This window comes from Podarcis melisellensis (genome assembly GCF_964234715.1).
Source record: "Podarcis melisellensis genome assembly, chromosome: 3".
Classification (NCBI taxonomy): Eukaryota; Metazoa; Chordata; class Lepidosauria; order Squamata; family Lacertidae; genus Podarcis; species Podarcis melisellensis.
Window position 1 is genome coordinate 108,768,920 of NC_138530.1, and position 18,696 is coordinate 108,787,615.

The window sequence follows — 18,696 nt, forward strand, 5'->3', positions numbered from 1 at the left end:
GTCGCACACATCTCAATGACAACTGCTGCTTCTTTCACAGTGGGCTGACATCTCATGGAGACTTTGGGGATGCTTTCTGGAAGGATGCAAAAACAGCCAATGGGCTAGGCAGTTCTGTTTTGCATTTTTGCTTTAAATGTCATCTATCTTTCAAAAGCCTCCATCGCCACGAGTTTTAAGTGATGATAAAAACAATACACAATGGAAGCCAATGGGAGATACCTTTTTACCCTGAAAAGGCTTAGGTAAAAGACCTCATCTTGGAGTTGTTGGCATCCATCTGCCTTGGGAGACAATGGAGTGTGCCTCCAGGGCTGAAGTCAAACCACTGGCGAATCCCAGCGCCTGCTGTGGCTGCAGAGACCAATGACTTGTAACTGCTGCCTCCTCTGTTGTTTTGCTGAGTTAGCACTGAATTGACTTCTTGAGGTGTAACCTGGGCAGTGTGTATGGAGGACCTAGGCTGCCCAGATGACAATCTGCCCCTCTTGGCCTCACTTATGTGGTTCAAAGGAAAGCAGAGCAATACATTTGGTACCAGCTTGGCTGCAGGAGTTGCAGGAAGGAGGCGTACCAGGAGGGAGGGAGGGGAAATGAGAAGGATATACCTAAGCCCAATATCATTAGAAGACAGGGACTTAGGAGTTGTGTTGAAGGCTTCATCAAGGAGGAGGGATTGGAAGGAAAGCAGCGACATAGTATCACATAGGTGTTCCAACATGGAATTCCAGGAATAAGAGACAGCAAGAGAGAAAGGATGGAGTCATTTAAGCCACAGATCTTTCCAGTTGTTACTAGAGGGTTCACTGCACAATTAACCATGCTCTGCACCAAACAGATTTTAGCTGATTTTCCAACACATTATTGCATTACTAAGGTACCCTTTCACCTCAAAGCAACAGGCAAGCTCACACACATAGGTAAGGCATGTCATCCCCAGGCAAAGAAAGGCCTCTTTTCTTTTTTACAAACAGCTTGCAAGGAAAGCTACTTGCCACTGACTGGTGGAGCACAACAGCAAGGAAAGCATTTATGCAGTTTAACAAAAGCAAGACCCCACTGAGCAAATAACTGTATGTGCACCTTAGCGAAACATACTTTTTGATACAGGAACACTTGTCTCAAAAAAGAAAGAGAAAAAGAGAGAGAAGGAAGGGGAGGGAGCTGCTTTTTAAAATAATGTTCTATCCATTGTTAATGCTCTCATGCTGTTCATCATAAAGCCAATAATCAGGGAGTACTAATTTGATATTTATGTGCATGTCACGAATTGCTACCATAGGTTTTCAATTACAATTCTAACCTTTTGGAAAGTTTCTGACACTGAAATGGGCCCTTAGGAAGAAACTTTAAAATGCTTTAGAAAAAGCAATTCCATAGTCACATGATACATCCAAGCACACAATTACCTGCACACGGCAGCTGCCTACTTAAAAAACAAAACAAAACTGAGAAAGGCCAAGGATGGCAACTTGCTTCCATAAAGCATAGCTGGTGAGATGCGTGAAAAATCCTCAAGTGCCACCAAGCATAGCTTTGAGTTTGGATTGCATGCTTGTGTGATTATTAATGAAAAGTTGAAAATGAAAAAACAGCCATTATCTAGAAGGTACATTCGGTTCAACAATGCAGCTTTTTCATCCAATTTACAGATGCAGAAAATAGAAAAACTTAATTTAGGAATCTCTTGCAAACATGATGAGTTACTTACGCTATCTATTAAATGTTTATTAAAAAGGAGCACTTCATAATTAACATTACAGTTCCGATTCAGCTGTCGAGGGTATAGCCACTCAAAACTAAAGTGAAATTATGTACTTGCTTCACAACACAGTCACTTCCGCAATGACATCCAAAATGTTCCACATAATAGACTTTCCGTCAATGTACAAGACGAAGTTCAAATTGCATGCTTGCCTCTCCCAGAGAGCCCTTAATTAAGCACCTTGAGGCTATCATTATAAGTAAGGCTATGCTGCAGTTATGCAAAGACACATATATGGTTGGAGAGGCAACTTTTAGGAACAAAATGTGACCCATAGGGAATTTTTACGAAGCACAATCTGGTAGAACAGCAGTGGAGAATCTTTGACCTCCCCATGTGACCTACCTTAGGTGATCTGGCATGTTTCCCGCATCGGGCATCTTTGACAAGGCTGATATCCAGCAGCTCCGATTCCTGCACCTGATGAGACAAGAAGGGGGGAGGGGAGATGTGTTTTGTTGCATTAGGTCATTCCATCATTTACACTGCAGTTTTGCATATGAAGGTCTTTACAAGCATTCCCACTCTAAATTAAGATAAAGGCAATTAGAGATCATACTAGACAAGAATTTCAAAAAGCATGGGGGAAATGCAGGGAATACATCACAAAACAGTGCCCTCAAATTCATACCTGGACTTGTTTCGATTAATGTCTGCAGGAGACTTTGTGGATATTTAAGTTATAATTAGAAAAATCTTAATAATTATTCATAAAGGAAACAGCTTATAAGAAGTAAATAAGGATGCCAGAAACAGGATAACGGAAGTCTTTTATTTGGTTGTTTGTATTGTTGTATATTATGCTTGTTGTTTGTAATGTTTGTGTCTGAGGGGGTGGATTTCTGTGTTGGGGGGTGGGGGGGTTGTGTTATGTTGTAAATAAAATTCCCAATAAAAATTTATTAAAGATAAATAAATAAATTAAGATAAAGGAAGAAAGGAAGCTGTCTTATACCACTGGCCCATCATTGTGAGTCTTCCCAAATCATGGTAAGATTATGCCTTTTAGAGACCAGGAGACCTACTTGAGCTGCAGACTTGGAAGCTAGCGGCATCGAGGAAAAGTCCAGGTTCACTCATCCATCCCTGACTGCCATGATTTGCGGTGACGTAGGGGGAGCAGATCTCCTCCCATTCAGCCAAGTACACTATGGTGCAGTCACAAGGGGGCAGCGCCTCCTCCGCCAGGGAGCCAATCAAAGCCAGCTCTCTGGCTCCCCTGGGTGGAGCCTAGGGGTGGACTTGACTGAAGACTTTTCTGGTCAAGTCCACACCGGGAGTATAACAAGGAGGCCCACCCTTCACCCAGTTTTCTCCTTCGAGGCTTTTCCACCTACCCACTCCTTAAGTAAATGGTTTAGTGAAGAGGAATCTCCTTTAGAAGAAAATTCCACCAGCAGCATTGTTATGGACATGGATCGGCCCCCGTTTCTCATGACCATGGAGGAATTTGACCCACAGACAGATTGTCCATGGTTCTGTGGGGTTTCCTCCCATCTCCATTTCTACTATGTCACAACTTTACAATGGCAGCAAATGCATTGAGCTGGGTCTTTAGAAGGGAGGGGAGAGGCATCTGACTGCATCCCAGTGGGGAAGCCCTTTATGGTATAGCTTACGGCCTCGGTCCTGTATACCTGAAGGACCACATAACACCAGTCCTGAGAGATCTGCATTGGCTCCCAGTACATTTTTGAGCACAATTCAAAGTGTTGGTGCTGACCTTTAAAGCCCTAAACGGCTTTGGAACTGTATACCTGAAGGAGCGTCTCCACCCCCATCGTTCAGCCCGGACACTGAGGTCCAGCGCTGAGGGCCTTCTGGCAGTTCCCTCACTGTGAGAAGTGTGGTTACAGGGAACTAGGCAGAGGGCCTTCTCGGTAGTGGCGCCTGACCTGTGGAATGCCCTCCCGTCAGATGTCAAGGCAATAAGCAATTATCTTACTTTTAAAAGACATCTGAAGGCAGCCTTGTTCAGGGATGTTTTTAATGTTTAATGCTGTATTGTGTTTTTAATATTTGGTTGGAAGTCGCCCGGAGTGGCTGGAGAAACCCAGCCAGATGGGCGGGGTATAAATAAATAAATAATTATTATCATCATCATTAAGGTGTGACATGCTCCATCCAGAAGCCCAGCACCAATGTGTCCTTCTCAACTACTTAGCGCACTAATTCATGAGCCATAGGCAACCAAATTTTATGAGACTTGGCAGCATCTACTGTGTTTCTCCTGTGGATACAATTTGTATTTAGAGCAAATAAGCTGCACTAATTGTCTGTATTACCATAAAAGTTGCTCAGTTCCATAAACACTGCCAGCGCTGGATTATTACAGTATACCACAACATGTTAGATTTAAATCCATCTCTGATCCCTGGAAAGCTACTGAATTAATGAGAAATCCACGTAGCTGCATAGGACCCCACAAACGAGCATACTTCCCCCCTTATGAACACTGTTAACAATTTTGGGGCTGGGGTTGGGAAGGAAACTGATATGCCGTGTTTGGAGGTAGTTTTTTTAAAACTAATTTGATATACAGATAATTTACATTTTCAATAGGGCTGTAGCAAGCACTCAGTAAGGAAAAAGCTGCAGGGTAGCAGCAAGTACACTCTTTCTACCAGGCTGCCCACACCAGGCAATGGAAACAGTAACCATAGCAATAGAGGATTTATATTTTATTTGGGGAAAGGGGACAGAAAGCAAGCAGGGACCATTGCTCAGTGGCACAGGGGATGCTTTGCATGCAAAATATTCCAGGTTCGGCAGCTCCAGTTAAACAGGACTTCAGGCAGTCAAAAACTAGCCACTATCAGGAAAAGTAGACGGTACTACAGAGAGGGATCAATGATCTGTCTCAATATGATACAGCTTCATGGGTACAGACTGATTCCTCCCCCCTGAAACTCATTAAACATCATTAGATCATTAGACTGCTGTACAAAAAAATTCCTCCTACATAGTTCCGCAATGTGACACTCATATTTTGGAGAAGAGCAACCTTCCATATCAGTCACCAATTTCCAAAATTTCGTCTTATCACGAGTCTCCAAAGCTTATAAAGGTCTCCTTCTTATGTCTCATGAGCTATTTATGAGTATTGAATTTCAGAATGGGGACAGGAACTTTCCTTAGATTAGCTCTCTAAACAAAATTATCAAACCATGCCCAATAAATAATATGTCTTTGCCCACAACCTGTACCCCTGTAGAATCTCTGTTACAGTGTGATATGCTTGAATGCCAAGAAGACCACACATGAATCCAGAAACAGCTTGCCAGGTGTGGCAGAGGTACTACACTGGCTTCCTGGCAAGTGGGTTGCTGCCAATGACCAGGAGGGAGAGAGGCAGTGGGGGGGTTTGGCACAGTAGAATGGCACTGGTGGAGTCAAGACTTGCCCCTCTCTCCCAGTAAGCAACACCAACCCACCTGCTGGGAAGCTACCAGAGCAACTTTGCCCCACCTGGTGAGTCAAAATATATGATTTCCCTGTGGATCCAATGTTTAAAAACCTTTGTATGCATGGTCATTTGATGTTTGTGCATTACATGTTTAAGACTGCACTGAGGGAGAAACAGGGCTATTCTACTGACTCTGCTGATAAGCTGCCTTTGGCCCTTCAGCAACCACTGCCTAAAAGAAGCCATTCAATCAGACTGATTTGTTCCCATTCCAGCTGATCATTATTTTATGGTCCAATGCAGCTATGTGCATCTTGGGCTGATTTGCTGCCAGGAGAGGGGGAAATGCGCTGTAGGATATCACTGGGGCCTTACTTTCTTGCATGTCCTGGTGAGATCTCGGGGAAAGGTTTAGGGAAGCTTTTAATGTTTAACAGACCACTGTATTTTAATATTTTGTTGGAAGCCGCCCAGAGTGGCTGGGGAAACCCGGTGGGGTATAAATATATATTATTATTATTATTATTATTATTATTATTATTATTATTATTATTATTTAAGGTGGTGGGCCCTCATGGTCATAGACTCATAGAATTGGAAGAGTTGGAAGAGACCCTCAGAGTCATCCAGTCTAACCCCCTGAAATGCAGGAACCTCGACAAAAGCATCCATGACAGATGGTCATCCAACCTCTGCTTAAAAACTTCAAATGAAGGAGAGTCCACCACCTCTCTTGGGAGTCCATTCCACTGTTGAACAGCTCTTACTATCAGAAAGTTATTCCTAAAATTTATTTGGAATCTCTTTTCTTGTAACGTGAAGCCATCGCTTTGGGTCCTAGCCTCGAGAACAGGAGAAAACAAGCTTGCTCCATCTTCCATGTGACAGCACCTGAGATATTCTAAGGTGGATATCATATCTCCTCTCAGTCTCCTCTTCTCCAGGCAAAACATACCCAGCTCCATCAACTGTTCCTCGTAAGGCTTGGTTTCCAGATCCTTGATCATCCTGGTTGCCCTCCACTGCACACGTTCCAGCTTGTCAGTTGTTAAAGGGCTTCCCATCCCTCCCCTCCTTTGGTTTCAGAGTCTTTCACTGTGTTGTTATGTAGCTGCTGGTTTACAGGGCCAGAAAGCAATGTTACTCGCCATCAAAAGTGGCTGTCGGATGAGAGGCTGTCACCTTCCTCCTCCAGTTACCAGAAACATTCTTGCTTTCTGAACTGAACTGCAACTCTTGACATCTTTTGGTCCCTCAACCTTTATATAGGGAGATGGGAATGTACTAGGTATCACACAATTCAGAAATCAATTATCTCTTTATACCATATATGGAGGACATGTGCCCTTCTTCCAAATGTTGACTGAACTACAAGTCCCATCAGCACCTGCAAGCATACCCAAGGGGGATGAGAGTTGTAGTTCAGCAGTATGTGGAAGGCCAAACATTCCCTCAACCTTTGATTATGATTTATTCAAACTCATGTTTACTTGAAACAGTTTATCACATAACAAACCTATCAAAATCACTCCTTATGTCTTCCAACTCATACTAAAGCCACAGTTTGCCTTGTCTTCCAGTAGCTAGTACAGCTTTGCTGACATGGGATTTGAGATGTCAATGATGGGCTAAAAATAAAACCGCAATTGACAGCTATCCAGGCTCTGATCACATCCAGGTAGCACCAGCAAGATATATAATTTTAAAATAACAACAACAACCAACCAAGCCAATAAAACAGCTGAGGTGTAGAAATCCTTCATTCTAAAACTGAAAGTTTGTTGCCCACACATCTGTACAAATCTCTACCTCTTCTCTCTCTCCTCTACCTACTTTCCCCATTTCTTTCTTCTTTTTCTTTGTACTTACCCCTTCTTTATTTCTTTATTACTGTTAGGGAATTTTTATTGAAATAAGGTGTCGTTTTACTTTCTACCTTGTATACATTTGTGGTGGAGTGGGGAATTAATGTATTTTTCCGTCTATAAGATGCCCCCATGTATAGGACGATCCCTATTTTTGGGAACTCAGGTTTAAGAAAATGTGGGGAGATGACCCCCATGTATAAGACGCCCCCAAATTTTGGACATTATTTTTTAGGGGGGGAACTAGTCTTATACATGGAAAAATATGGTAATTGGATATATATTTTTTGCCCCAATACAAAACGTTTGTGAAATCTGTGACTGTTTATGACATGTTAGCATATGTGGCTTTATAAGCCTACACCAGTCCTGGGCTACACAACACAGCAGAGAAAAACAGCAAAATAGATGGCGATTGCAAGGACACCAGGGGGTTCCTTTTCTTATAAATGGCAGCAAAGATGAGGCATTTTATTAATGCTGAAAGAGGTAAAGCTGATCCTATATCACTCTTCCCCCGCCCCAAGAAAAAAAAAGGTCCAAATATTTGTACTGCGACACACGCTCTGTTATATAAAGGAAGAGGTGATGAAACACTGAATTCCAAATGCTGGTTTAAAAATAAAGGCTCCCACTGTACATTGCAGAGATGGGGGGGAAGCAAGAGAGGAAGGAAGAGTCACTGATGCCTTCACAGCTTCAGTTGGCCGGAAGATACATTGCCCTTTATTGCCTGCATTGTTAGCAGAAACAAACAACAAGCTCGCACCCATTCCAAGTCCATAACCCAGATGTGGCTACATCTAAAATGAATCTCAGAGGATGCCTCTTGGAGATGACTCAGTAGCAAAGTAGGTACTCTGTGTACCAATGGACCCAGGTTTTGTCCCTGCCGTCACCAGCTACAAGGATAAGAAAGACGTTTGCCTGCAAACTAGAGAGCAGACAGTCCTGGACTAAAGGACCAGTGGGTCTAGCTCAATATAAGGTAGCATCAAATGACCAAGAGGCTTATCTCATTGCTGTCCCGTTTTCATGAAGGGTGACAAACGTTAGAGCCAACCTTCCATGGACACTGCTCTCTCACTAGGGACAAAAAGCACTATTCACTCTATTCTTTTGATCCAGCGGAACAGTGACGCAGGCGGCGCTGTGGGTTAAACCACAGAGCCTAGGACTTGCTGATCAGAAGGTCAGCAGTTCGAATCACCGTGATGGGGTGAGCTCCTGTTGCTCGGTCCCTGTTCCTGCCAACCTAGCAGTTCGAAAGCACGTCAAAGTGCAAGTAGATAAATAGGTACCGCTCTGGCGGGAAGCTAAACGGCATTTCCATGCGCTGCTCTGGTTCGCCAGAAGCGGCTTAGTCATGCTGGCCACATGACCCGGAAGCTGTACGCCGGCTCCCTCGGCCAATAAAGCGAGATGAGCGCCGCAACCCCAGAGTCGTTCGCAACTGGACCCTTTACCTTTACCTTTAATGGAACAGTGTTCCATATCATCTTCTCAGAACAATACTCTTTAAACTTTTAACCAACGACTCAAGGAGCTCTTAACAAAACAGAAAAGCAATCCAATAAAAATAATTAAGGTTGTTGTTAATTCCAATCCAGTGCGTTAAGATCAGCGGGATGCACTTGGTTCCAATGTCTGCTCCCATTCACGAATAGCAGGACTTGCCAATACAGCATAAGATGCATCACTTTTGTGGAGCTGGTGTTTTTGTGGAGAGAAGAAAAGGCAAAGCACTGACATCGAAGGCACTTGGAAGACTCCCTGTGGATAACCAGTAGGATGGGTAGGCAAAGCAGAAACACATTGGAAATAAAGGGCCAAGTCCTCCATCATGCAGACCTACGACCTTAAGCCAGGAGTGAGAAACCTGTGGTCCTCCAGGGTGACCGTAGGGCATGCTGGGAGTGCAACAACACTTGAGAGGGCTCTGCTACACAGAGATGCTGAAAAGCTTAAGGAGCACCTTGCTGAATGAGGCCAAAGGTCCAGTACATCTAGCATCCTGTTCTCAAAGTGGTCAACCAGACGCCTATGGGAAGTTCCCAAGGAGTACATGAGCAGAATACCACTTTCCCCACTTGTGATTCCCAGCAGCTGGTTTTCCGAAGTACCCTGCCTTCAACAGTGAAGGGAGAACATAGCAACCTTGCCTATTAACCACTGATAACATTATCCTCTATGAATCTGTCTAATTCTCTTTTAAAGCCATAAAAGTAGGTGACCATTGCTTTGTGGGATTTAATTCCATAGAAGGGAAGAAGCAATGGCTTATAGATTAAAAGGACCTTTCCCATCATGAAGAGCGGAAGCATTGATTTTCCTCATGTGCTGCCAGTTTGTAATACCAGTTCCTAGCCATTTCCACTCTGCAATTTAGTCGGGGCTCAGTAGGACAATTCAGATTGTGTCACATCCCAAGTTTATGGGGGGAAAGCCACTATGAGTCCTCTACTTATCTGTGCTTCATATATCAAAATGAAAGCCCTAATGCTCACCTCTGTGTCTACATATTGGAACTAAGCAATACCGTTATTGCCTTGTTTATGATGAACAGGGGGACAGAGAACTCATCCTCCAGTGGTACAACTCATATTCTCTGAAATGTAATAGCTGAAACAAGTGTATTATGCAATGCAAGTAGCCCAGGACCACATCACTCTAGCTTGCTGACCTAAGCAGCCCTAACATCTGATTAAAACTGCTACTTGAAAAAAAAAATGCACCCCATTGCAATATTTGTGACAGCATATCTGAGGAAGATAACATGGGGTGTATTTGAATGTAAAAAAGGACGGTACAACTTGAAAAAAGACAATGCACATTTTTTGTGAACCAAGCAATTTTTTTTGAAAAAAAAGAAAATGACACACATCTTGAGTTTCACTTGAATGCCTCATTTGCAGCATGTTGGCTTTACACATACATATGCTCTGGGAACTTTTGATAACTAATTCTCTTGTCTCTGCTGACACAGGCATTAATTGCATTCATTCAGGTGCCATTTCGTTGCATGGTCTATTATGCAGAACTCATCACACAGTCTTGAGGTTTAGCTACCATGTTCTTCCTTTTAACTGACATCCATACCTGTGGGCAATTGATTCAAGAATGATTTAGGCATATGACTTTACTTTTCAGTAAAGAAAAAGGCAGCTATCTGAAGGAGAATTAAGTTGTCACAATGCAAGTCATCTGTTCAGAGAGATTTCACACAAGTCTGTCTTCATTAGGCATCTTAGAGGGAAACTGAGAGAGTGACATATAGATCACAATGGTCTCTTTGTGCCAAACTCAGCCTCACATTTATCCATTAGAAAACCATTGTGAACATTATTCAGCCAAAAGGAAATACTGTATATTAGACGTTGTCATCCACATATTGTTATGTTTGCATTTGTGAGGTTCACAACCAACGTTATTTTCAAGATTATTTTTTTGAAAAATGCTTTGTTCAGTTACAAGTCTCCCTTCAAAATGCCTGAAGAAAGCCTTGAAATCAATAAGACTGGCTAGTTGGGTTTCCGAAGTAAGATGTATGGAGCAATGATGGTTTAAAAAGGCACCTGTATGCTTTCAAATTCTGAACAACTGCATTTTAAAGGCCCTTATTTACTTACCTATCCTTTTCAATAAAGAACCTAATTTTCAACTTCCAGGGCATGTGTCTTTTCCACGTCCATATAGCCAGTGCTTTTTTTTCTAAAAATAATGTTTAGGGGTACTCTCATTTTCCTACTCATATTGAAATACTGCCCCTCAATGAGGCCAAACGTAGATTCACAAAATGTTTAGGGGTATGAGTGCCCCTGTGTCCCCCACACACAAAAAGCACTGCATATAGCCATTACAAAAAATACAGCTGGTGTTAATGGATTGTCCTTTTAGTTGACTTGATTTGGGGTGCCATCTGACGTCACTTTGTGACGAGGTGTGTGGAGTTCAGCCTACCAGGGGGATGACCTACTGGAAGGTTTTGCTCAGTTCCATTTCATCACTATTTCCTAATGTCCGGATGTGGTTCAGATAATAGCATTTCTAAAATTGACCAGTAACCGACTTTACTCCTTTTCAGCCATTCTGAGGCAGTTCAGATATAATTTCGTGAAGATTAATGCCACATGCTCTTACGTTCGCTAGAATTGGCAGAGCGCAGTATCTAAGACGATGCACCGCCAAGGACCTCTTCCATATTTCACAGCAGCCATCAACTCACTAGTCTCTCAGCCTCAGTCCCTGCAGTAAGAGGATAATAATCATGACAGAACCTCACAAGGTTCTTGTAAAGATAGCTGTGATGACGGATGTGTAGCACTCTGTAAAATTGGAACAACAAGGCCCTACCTCACAACTCTCAAGAAAAATCACGGTGGCACTGCATTTATTAAAGATAGAAGAATGTTAAGGGAGTGGGGAGAGATTATCAGGGTTCAGAACCTTCCTCAGGGTCACCCATCATGCACAGAGATGTGGAGGGGAACTGCTGTGTGGAAAATGCTCTGTCTGAATGGAGCCCTAAAATCATGAATTTGGCTGGCATATTATGTCAAATGACCAGCAGAACATTTCTTGTACATCTGGCTGTGAAGTCCCAGGCTTTCACCAGAAGATGTGGAATTTTTTTCACAGCACTATCAAATGAATCCTGCAAGCACTAAGAGGAAGCTACCATTATTACCGTTGAATAAAATGCACACACAGGAGTGGGAGGTACCCCACAACGTTTTGTTGCATATTCCACTTGAATCCCCTATTAGTATTGGCAGCAATTCCAACAGCATCAAAAAAAAAAACCCCTACCTGTGAACAACACTTTCTTCAACCACAGGATGCGGCTTGAGGATTATTATTTGAGAAGTATTATTTTCAAGCCCAACAAAGGGAAAGGCATGGACTCACAAGAAGTGAGATGTGACCTTTCTTTGCCACATTTGAGAAATTGATTGTTACAATTGGTGTAAGAACCTGGCTCATGACTTGTAAACACAAAGCTATGCATTATTGCATTGTGTTGACTAAAACTCGTTGAATGGCATCTTGTATGCTTTTAAGATGGAATTTCCACTCTTGCAATTTAATTCTCTCCAAACAGCCAAAAAGCAGCATTGTGCTACGTACGGAGGAGGGAAAGCTGAATGGTAGGCATAGAGTGGAGAGTGGGAATTAAAAATGTCTGTAGGCTGAAGATTGGAAGCCTGGAACAAAAGCCAGGATCTGAAATCTGGAAACTATGGCAATCAGAGCTGCTAATAGGGGTCACCTTGTGTTTGATGACTGCATTAAACTGTTTCTTCTTTTTTATCCGACGCAAACTGCTAAGTAAGGAGAATACATGATGTGGAAGGGCAGTGTGTTTAAGCCTCCAAGTGGATACAGTTGTTCAGATGAGTGCATATAAAATAGAGAATATGTCTCCATAAATTCAGTTAGCACCACTTCTTGGCAGCTGCCAGGCCAGTTTAATGAGAACATTTTAAAGCTAATCCTGAGACATGCATATACCTGAGGAGATTCAGTCTTGAGGGGAGCTGATATGGAGTAATGGAGATACAAGGAGACCAAGGTTCAAAACTCCACTCAGCCACATGAAGCTCACGGGTGACCTTGGGACAGCCATAAAAATATAGGAAGAGCCTGCTGAATCCAGCTAATGGTCCATCTGAAGTGCAGCATCCTCTTCTCACAGTGACTAACAAGATGCCTGTGGGAAACTTGCAAGCAGGATATATAGAGCAACTTGGTGGTGGTTCTTGTAACCATTGTCCTCACTGTGAAAGGTCGTGTGGTTCCAGAACTGGCCTCCACAGTCACTTACGGACTCAATGTTAAAACCGTGTTTATGGAAGACAATCTTACTCAGCTACGAGGGATTGCCAAAGAAGAAGAAATAATTCCTTTGAAAACAATCAGCATGCGGCCAACAACTTTGGTTGGTAACTTATACCATCACATTACCCTATCAAGAGGTAAAGCAGTGAATTATAAGGCAGACACCTCAAAGTCTCTGTGTGGAAACAATGGTGTAGTGTCGCTTGCCATCGCCTGGGGCATGAGCACAGGCGTTAGGCAAGGCACGCAAGTATAGGCGTTGGGCAAGGGGGAATGGAGCCTGCTAGCCCAACCCTCTCCTCCAATCCTGCCAGAGCAAGCCCACTCCCACCGAAGCAAAGTGGGGCTGTGCTGAGCTGCCTGCCCATTCATGCAGGGGGGAGCCCAGCTGGCCAATGCAGCCCTTGGAAGGCAAATCCCCCCGATGTGGTGACACCCATGGAGAGGAACACCTGGACTGTGCACCCTCAAAAATCGTGCACCAGGGGCCACGCCCCCCAGCACCTCTCACATAATGCCCCTGCGTGGCAAGCCATGGGCACGCATCTGAGAATCTTTATCACCTATGATCACTTACACCTGCTGTTACAGCCACAGTGAACCTGAGCCACTGTCAGATTCAGGGGAGGCAGAGAAACATCCTGCTAACCCATGCAGTCAGACACAGCATGGCCATGGCATTGCCAGCATCCCCATCTCAAGACAATGATATAGGCCATGATGCAACACATCAAAAATCAACCAAACAGGGTCCCACTAGAAGTCTTGTTCAGTCAAGAGGGAAACCCAGAGTGAAACAGGCACCGAATCCAGCTTTTTCCATTTCCTTCTACCTTTGGAAGTGTATGATTTTCTAAGCATATCCCATCACTTTGTGGAGTTGATAAGACATGGTGAAGGGAGCGAAACCAAAGCTAACAATGAAAATCTCTGTTTGAGGACAGATCAGATATCACAGAATCATAGATTTGTAGAGTTGGAAGGGACCCTGGGGACCATCTGGTCCAACCCCTTGAAATGCAGGAATATGCAGCTGTACGGATCCAACCTGCAACATTGGAGTTAGCAATACCATGCTCTAACCAGCTGAGCTATCCAGGCTCACCATCAAGTTCATATAACATTAAGCACACCTAGTTAAGCACATTAAGCTGGTCACATCACACTCACAGAAATCACTTAGAAGGTACCTGCGCTACCACTCCCGCCCCACAACTTTTTCCTAGGAGGGCTAAAGGCTTACTTTAAAGAAGAAAGGAATCTCAAGGTCTCAGGCACCTGCCCTGGGGCACTAGAGAAAGTCTCTGCTGCCAGGCTGGTGACTCATACATTCAAGGACAGTTCAGGAACTGTCACAATTTGGATTTATTCCCACTTGAGCTGTGCACGAAAAGACCTTTGAAAATACCATTTACCATCCGTTGTAGGCCTCCTCCTTTCCTTTGCCCTGCTACCATCTGCAGATCAAAAGCCACTGACCTTAAAACTATCCATCAAGGAATTGCATTCATCACTGTAGTCCAGACAGAAATATAACACTGACTATGGATACAACTGACCCTTGGGGGACCAATTTCTTTTTCTCTTCTTGAAATTCCATTTTCTAGTTTGCAGTGAACACTTGCAAGATTTTAGAAACCTGAAAGTAACACCCTGAGCAGAAGGTAAATTCATGACTCACATATTTGTTCTATTAAATAATATCCCAACACCTACTGATTGTGTGTGTGTGTGTGTGTGTGTTAATTTTCAAGGGAATGGGGGAGTAGCTCTCAGCCAGTGTTCCCAACCCCAAAAATCAAATATGCAAGCCCATGACTAAGCAAAAAAAAAAAAAGCCATAAGCCATGGTACAACCACATGCCATTATCTGATTGTATCTCTAAAATACTACTCAAAGGTCATATTTTCTGGGTCTGGGAATCATGGGGCTACTGCTGTACCCCATTTCTAAGCATTTCTATTTGCTTGTACAAGCAGCATTCACCCACTAATTGTAGTAGCAACTGAGACCAATATAGCCCAGCTTCTATCCAAATCATTCTAAGATCTTTCATTGATGTACATGATTCATGGGTAACATTCATCTATGAGGCCACGCTTCTCCTGAAGATGCTACCCGGTCAAATATGGATATTGCCGAATTAAGCAAGAAATATGATTAGGGCTATAACACTAAATTCACTAACTAGAAAGCAAACCCCCACTGAGCGCAATGGGTATGTACTTCTGAATAAACTTGCCTAAGATGCACACTTGCCAATTTCTCTAATTCTGAATGAACAGTTCTCACAACCTTTAGCTAGCTGAGCCTGATTCACATTTGAGAAAGTTTTGCTGCCAGGGGATTGTTTTGTCTCCACTTAACAATAGGGGGGGGGGGGAATCTCTCCCAAAGTGAAAACTCCTGCTTCAAAGCTCAAATGCCACTTATCAAATATGACACTTCCTGTCTAGCTATGATAGGAAGCCGCTTGCTACAGTTTGCCAAGTTCTATTTGAGATTTCTAAAGGAATTCTGAACCTTCCTTTTATCCATTCCAGGCTTTGCATCCGCTGTTCCACTTGCTTTGTTGTAAGCACCATATCGTTGCCAGACACTGAAGTGCTTTCAAAATAAGCCAAACGTGTTGACATGCAAGAGCAAAGAAGAAAAACGGTTTCGGCAGCTTTGCTTCCAGGAGACAATTGCTGGAAAAGTTACTTTTCAGAGCTAGCCAGGTTTGTGGTGGAAATCTTACAATCATAATCAGCACGCTTCTGGATGAAACTTCCTAATCTGAAGCCGTTTTTAACTACAAGGGAACAAAAAGCAACCTTCAACACCACCATGAAGATGGATGGGACACACAGGGCTAGACAAATTGGAAATTTTCTGCCTCCAAATGAAACCATAATGGAAACAATCACAAAAAAAGATTGAGCGATACAATCAACCAACATTCTTCTAATGCAGTCTATTTACAGAGAATGATTTTTCCTTATTCCTTTTTGCAATAGGCCATTGTAAATGAACCCATTCCCCCCCCCAAAAAAAGAGCCATAAACTAGGCCCACAAAACTACCAATACCTAGACATAGGTATAAGAAGCTGTAGAGAACACTTCCCACTTTCATCCAGAGGCAAATGTCAAGGAAAGGGTCTAAGAAACTAAGCTTGTGGAAATTGAGGTTTTTGTTGTTGTTACAATGTGGAAAGAGAGTTTGCTTTGTTGGCTATTTGTTCTTTTAAAAGAATATATTTGTACTGCAGGAAATAATATAATGAATGCATTCTTGACATTAATGAATATTATTGTTTCATGTCACCACAATCTCTGAGCGGTGCAAGATTCCAGGCACTTACCCAGGGTTTATGTTTTCTTTTGGAATGAGGCACAGTGCAGACTGTGGTGTCTTTATAATATATGGCTTATTTACGTGTATATACAACATGAGCCTATGATGGCAAGGTTCACAACATTAACACCCCAAAAGGGTCTTGTTTCTCCCATAGCCGCAGCCTTGGATTCAATGAGAAATCAAACATGGCCCTGTCTCTCTGTCATCTCCCTGCTTGTTGGTATACATCCAGCCCAGATCACTGCAGGTGTTTGGAAATGTTTACATTCCATCATTGCATTCATTCATTTTCAAGGTGCATCATTGTGCCAGCTTGTCAATGCAATTTACAGGAGGCTTAGGTTATATTGCAAAATGTCAAGAGGGGTGAAAGGATTCTTAGCTAACCTTTGTGCAACTATCAATTCCCTTCCCCCATTAAAAAAATCAAACCAGACTCTAGAATATAACTCTAATCAACTCGTCCCTTATTCTGGATCTTATTTATCCCAGAGAGCAATTTGCAGTGAACAATCAATTATAATAATTGTTACCAGCAAATAAAAGATGCAATCAGCATGATGAGCCTAGCTTCATAAATTTATCTGTGTTGAGGGGCCACCTCAAGAATTCTTAATGGTGTTATCAAGCCTGGAAAGGGCTGGCTCTACTATTAGATATACTGAGGCGATCACTTCAGATGGCAGGTGATGGAGGACAGCGCTCCATTCTACTGGAGGCCAGTATACCATGTGCCACACAGCCTGTTCTGCAACCCCTAAATTAGCCTACCAATGATATGGGTTTTCAAGAAAAATTTGGATAATTGGATGTCCCTAAGCATGATCTAATTTAGCATGTTATCTGTGTTTAGGAAACAAAGCAAAAAACTTTAAAATGGCCAAGCTTGCCTAATATAGTATTTGAAATTGGTTCCATTTACTGTAGCTAATGATCTTATGAAATTAATTAGAAGAAGAATTCATGGGAAAATAAAGCATGGGGGGGGGAGATTCTGGAAAAAAATCCACCTGACTTCATTGTAAGGTAAAAGGTAAAGGACCCCTGGAAGGTTAAGTCCAGTCAAAGGTGACTATGGGGTTGCAGCGCTCATCTTGCTTTCAGGCCGAGGGAGCAGGCATTTGTCGACAGACAGCTTTCCCGGTCATGTGGCCAGTATGACTAAACCGCTTCTGGTGCAATGAAACACGGTGACAGAAACCAGAGCACACGGAAACGCCGTTCATCTTCCCGCCACAGCAGTACCTATTTATCTAATTGCACTGGCATGCTTTTGAACTGCTAGGTTGGCAGGAACTGGGACAGAGCAACAGGAGCTCAGCCCGTCACGAGGATTTGAACTGCCAACCTTCCGATCGGCAAGCCCAAGAGGCTCAGTGGTTTAGAGCACAGTGCCACCCACGCTTCATTGTAGCAACCTTCCCTTAGGTGTCATGGTGTGTCCTCTTCCACCATCAGTGTTGAAGTGTGAATCAGCTGCTCATCTAGTCAGCTTCTGTGTGCAAAATAAAGGGTGTCATTTTATTCCTTGCCTCAGGCTACGAAATAGCAACTTTGAGTCTGCAGATTTTAATCTCTCTCACCTATTTCATTGGCCCTGGGTAGAATTCGGTTTTGTTGCCCTCTTCCAATTGTTCCATCTACACAAGCATGGCAGCTTGCCAGATGGAATATCAATAATGGAATGTGTTGCTTATTGAATATTTTAATGCATCATTGTTCTGGATTTTGTGTTGTTTCTTTTAATGTTTTTGTCCACTGTGCAGGGTTAAAATTCTTGAAGCACTTAAAAAAACTGAATAAGTTTACAAAGATGTCAGGAATGCTATCAAAAAAAATATAAAGAGTAAAAGAAATTCAATATCAAAAATAAGAAATACCAGATTTAAATTTCAGCATCTTGCCAGAATTATACTTGTTCAAAAGAAAAAAAGCACAGCCAGTATGGCGATGAAAGAAAACTGCTCTAAAATTCTATGTAAGTAGAATTACACTTCAACTTTCATTCATAAAAATAATAATAATCATGATGACACCTTCAAAAATATTGGTGTCAAAAGAACAGTGCAAGGCCCATAGATACACTTGGCAGCAGCACCACTATATTAAAAATATTGATAGGGTGATGCGAAAAACACCAGAGAGATAATAAGTTACAAAATTGGAAAAACCTCACAAGAGTTCCTGTTAGAATATGCCAAGAACAGTATAAAGAATGATCGCAGAGACCTTGTAAAGAATCTGATAACGGCAGCCGGAGTACCACTCACAAAAACTGGAAGAAAAATGACGTACCCACTACAGTGGTTTAGAGAAGAGGTACATGGCATATATGGGTGATGGATGCCTTGATGATGAACAAACTCACTCGCTTAAACATCTGCAGGAGATATATCAAAATCTCCCTCAGGGGAAAGTGACAGCTGTTCATCCACCAGTGAAATAAAATTAGGCCGTAGACAATTGATTGGACAATATAT

The 18,696-nt window shown here is 42.6% G+C and overlaps 1 protein-coding gene across 3 annotated transcripts in view; it reads right to left on the reverse strand.

Annotated features, from left to right (window-relative positions):
• Positions 1-18,696, reverse strand: part of PLCB1 (phospholipase C beta 1) — a 455,075-nt gene that overhangs the window by 317,059 nt on the left and 119,320 nt on the right. For all 3 annotated transcript variants that reach the window (XM_081906043.1, XM_081906045.1, XM_081906044.1), the window contains one exon: positions 2,111-2,185. In XM_081906043.1, the coding sequence (XP_081762169.1) occupies positions 2,111-2,185 (75 nt within the window). The remainder of the gene's footprint in view (positions 1-2,110; positions 2,186-18,696) is intronic.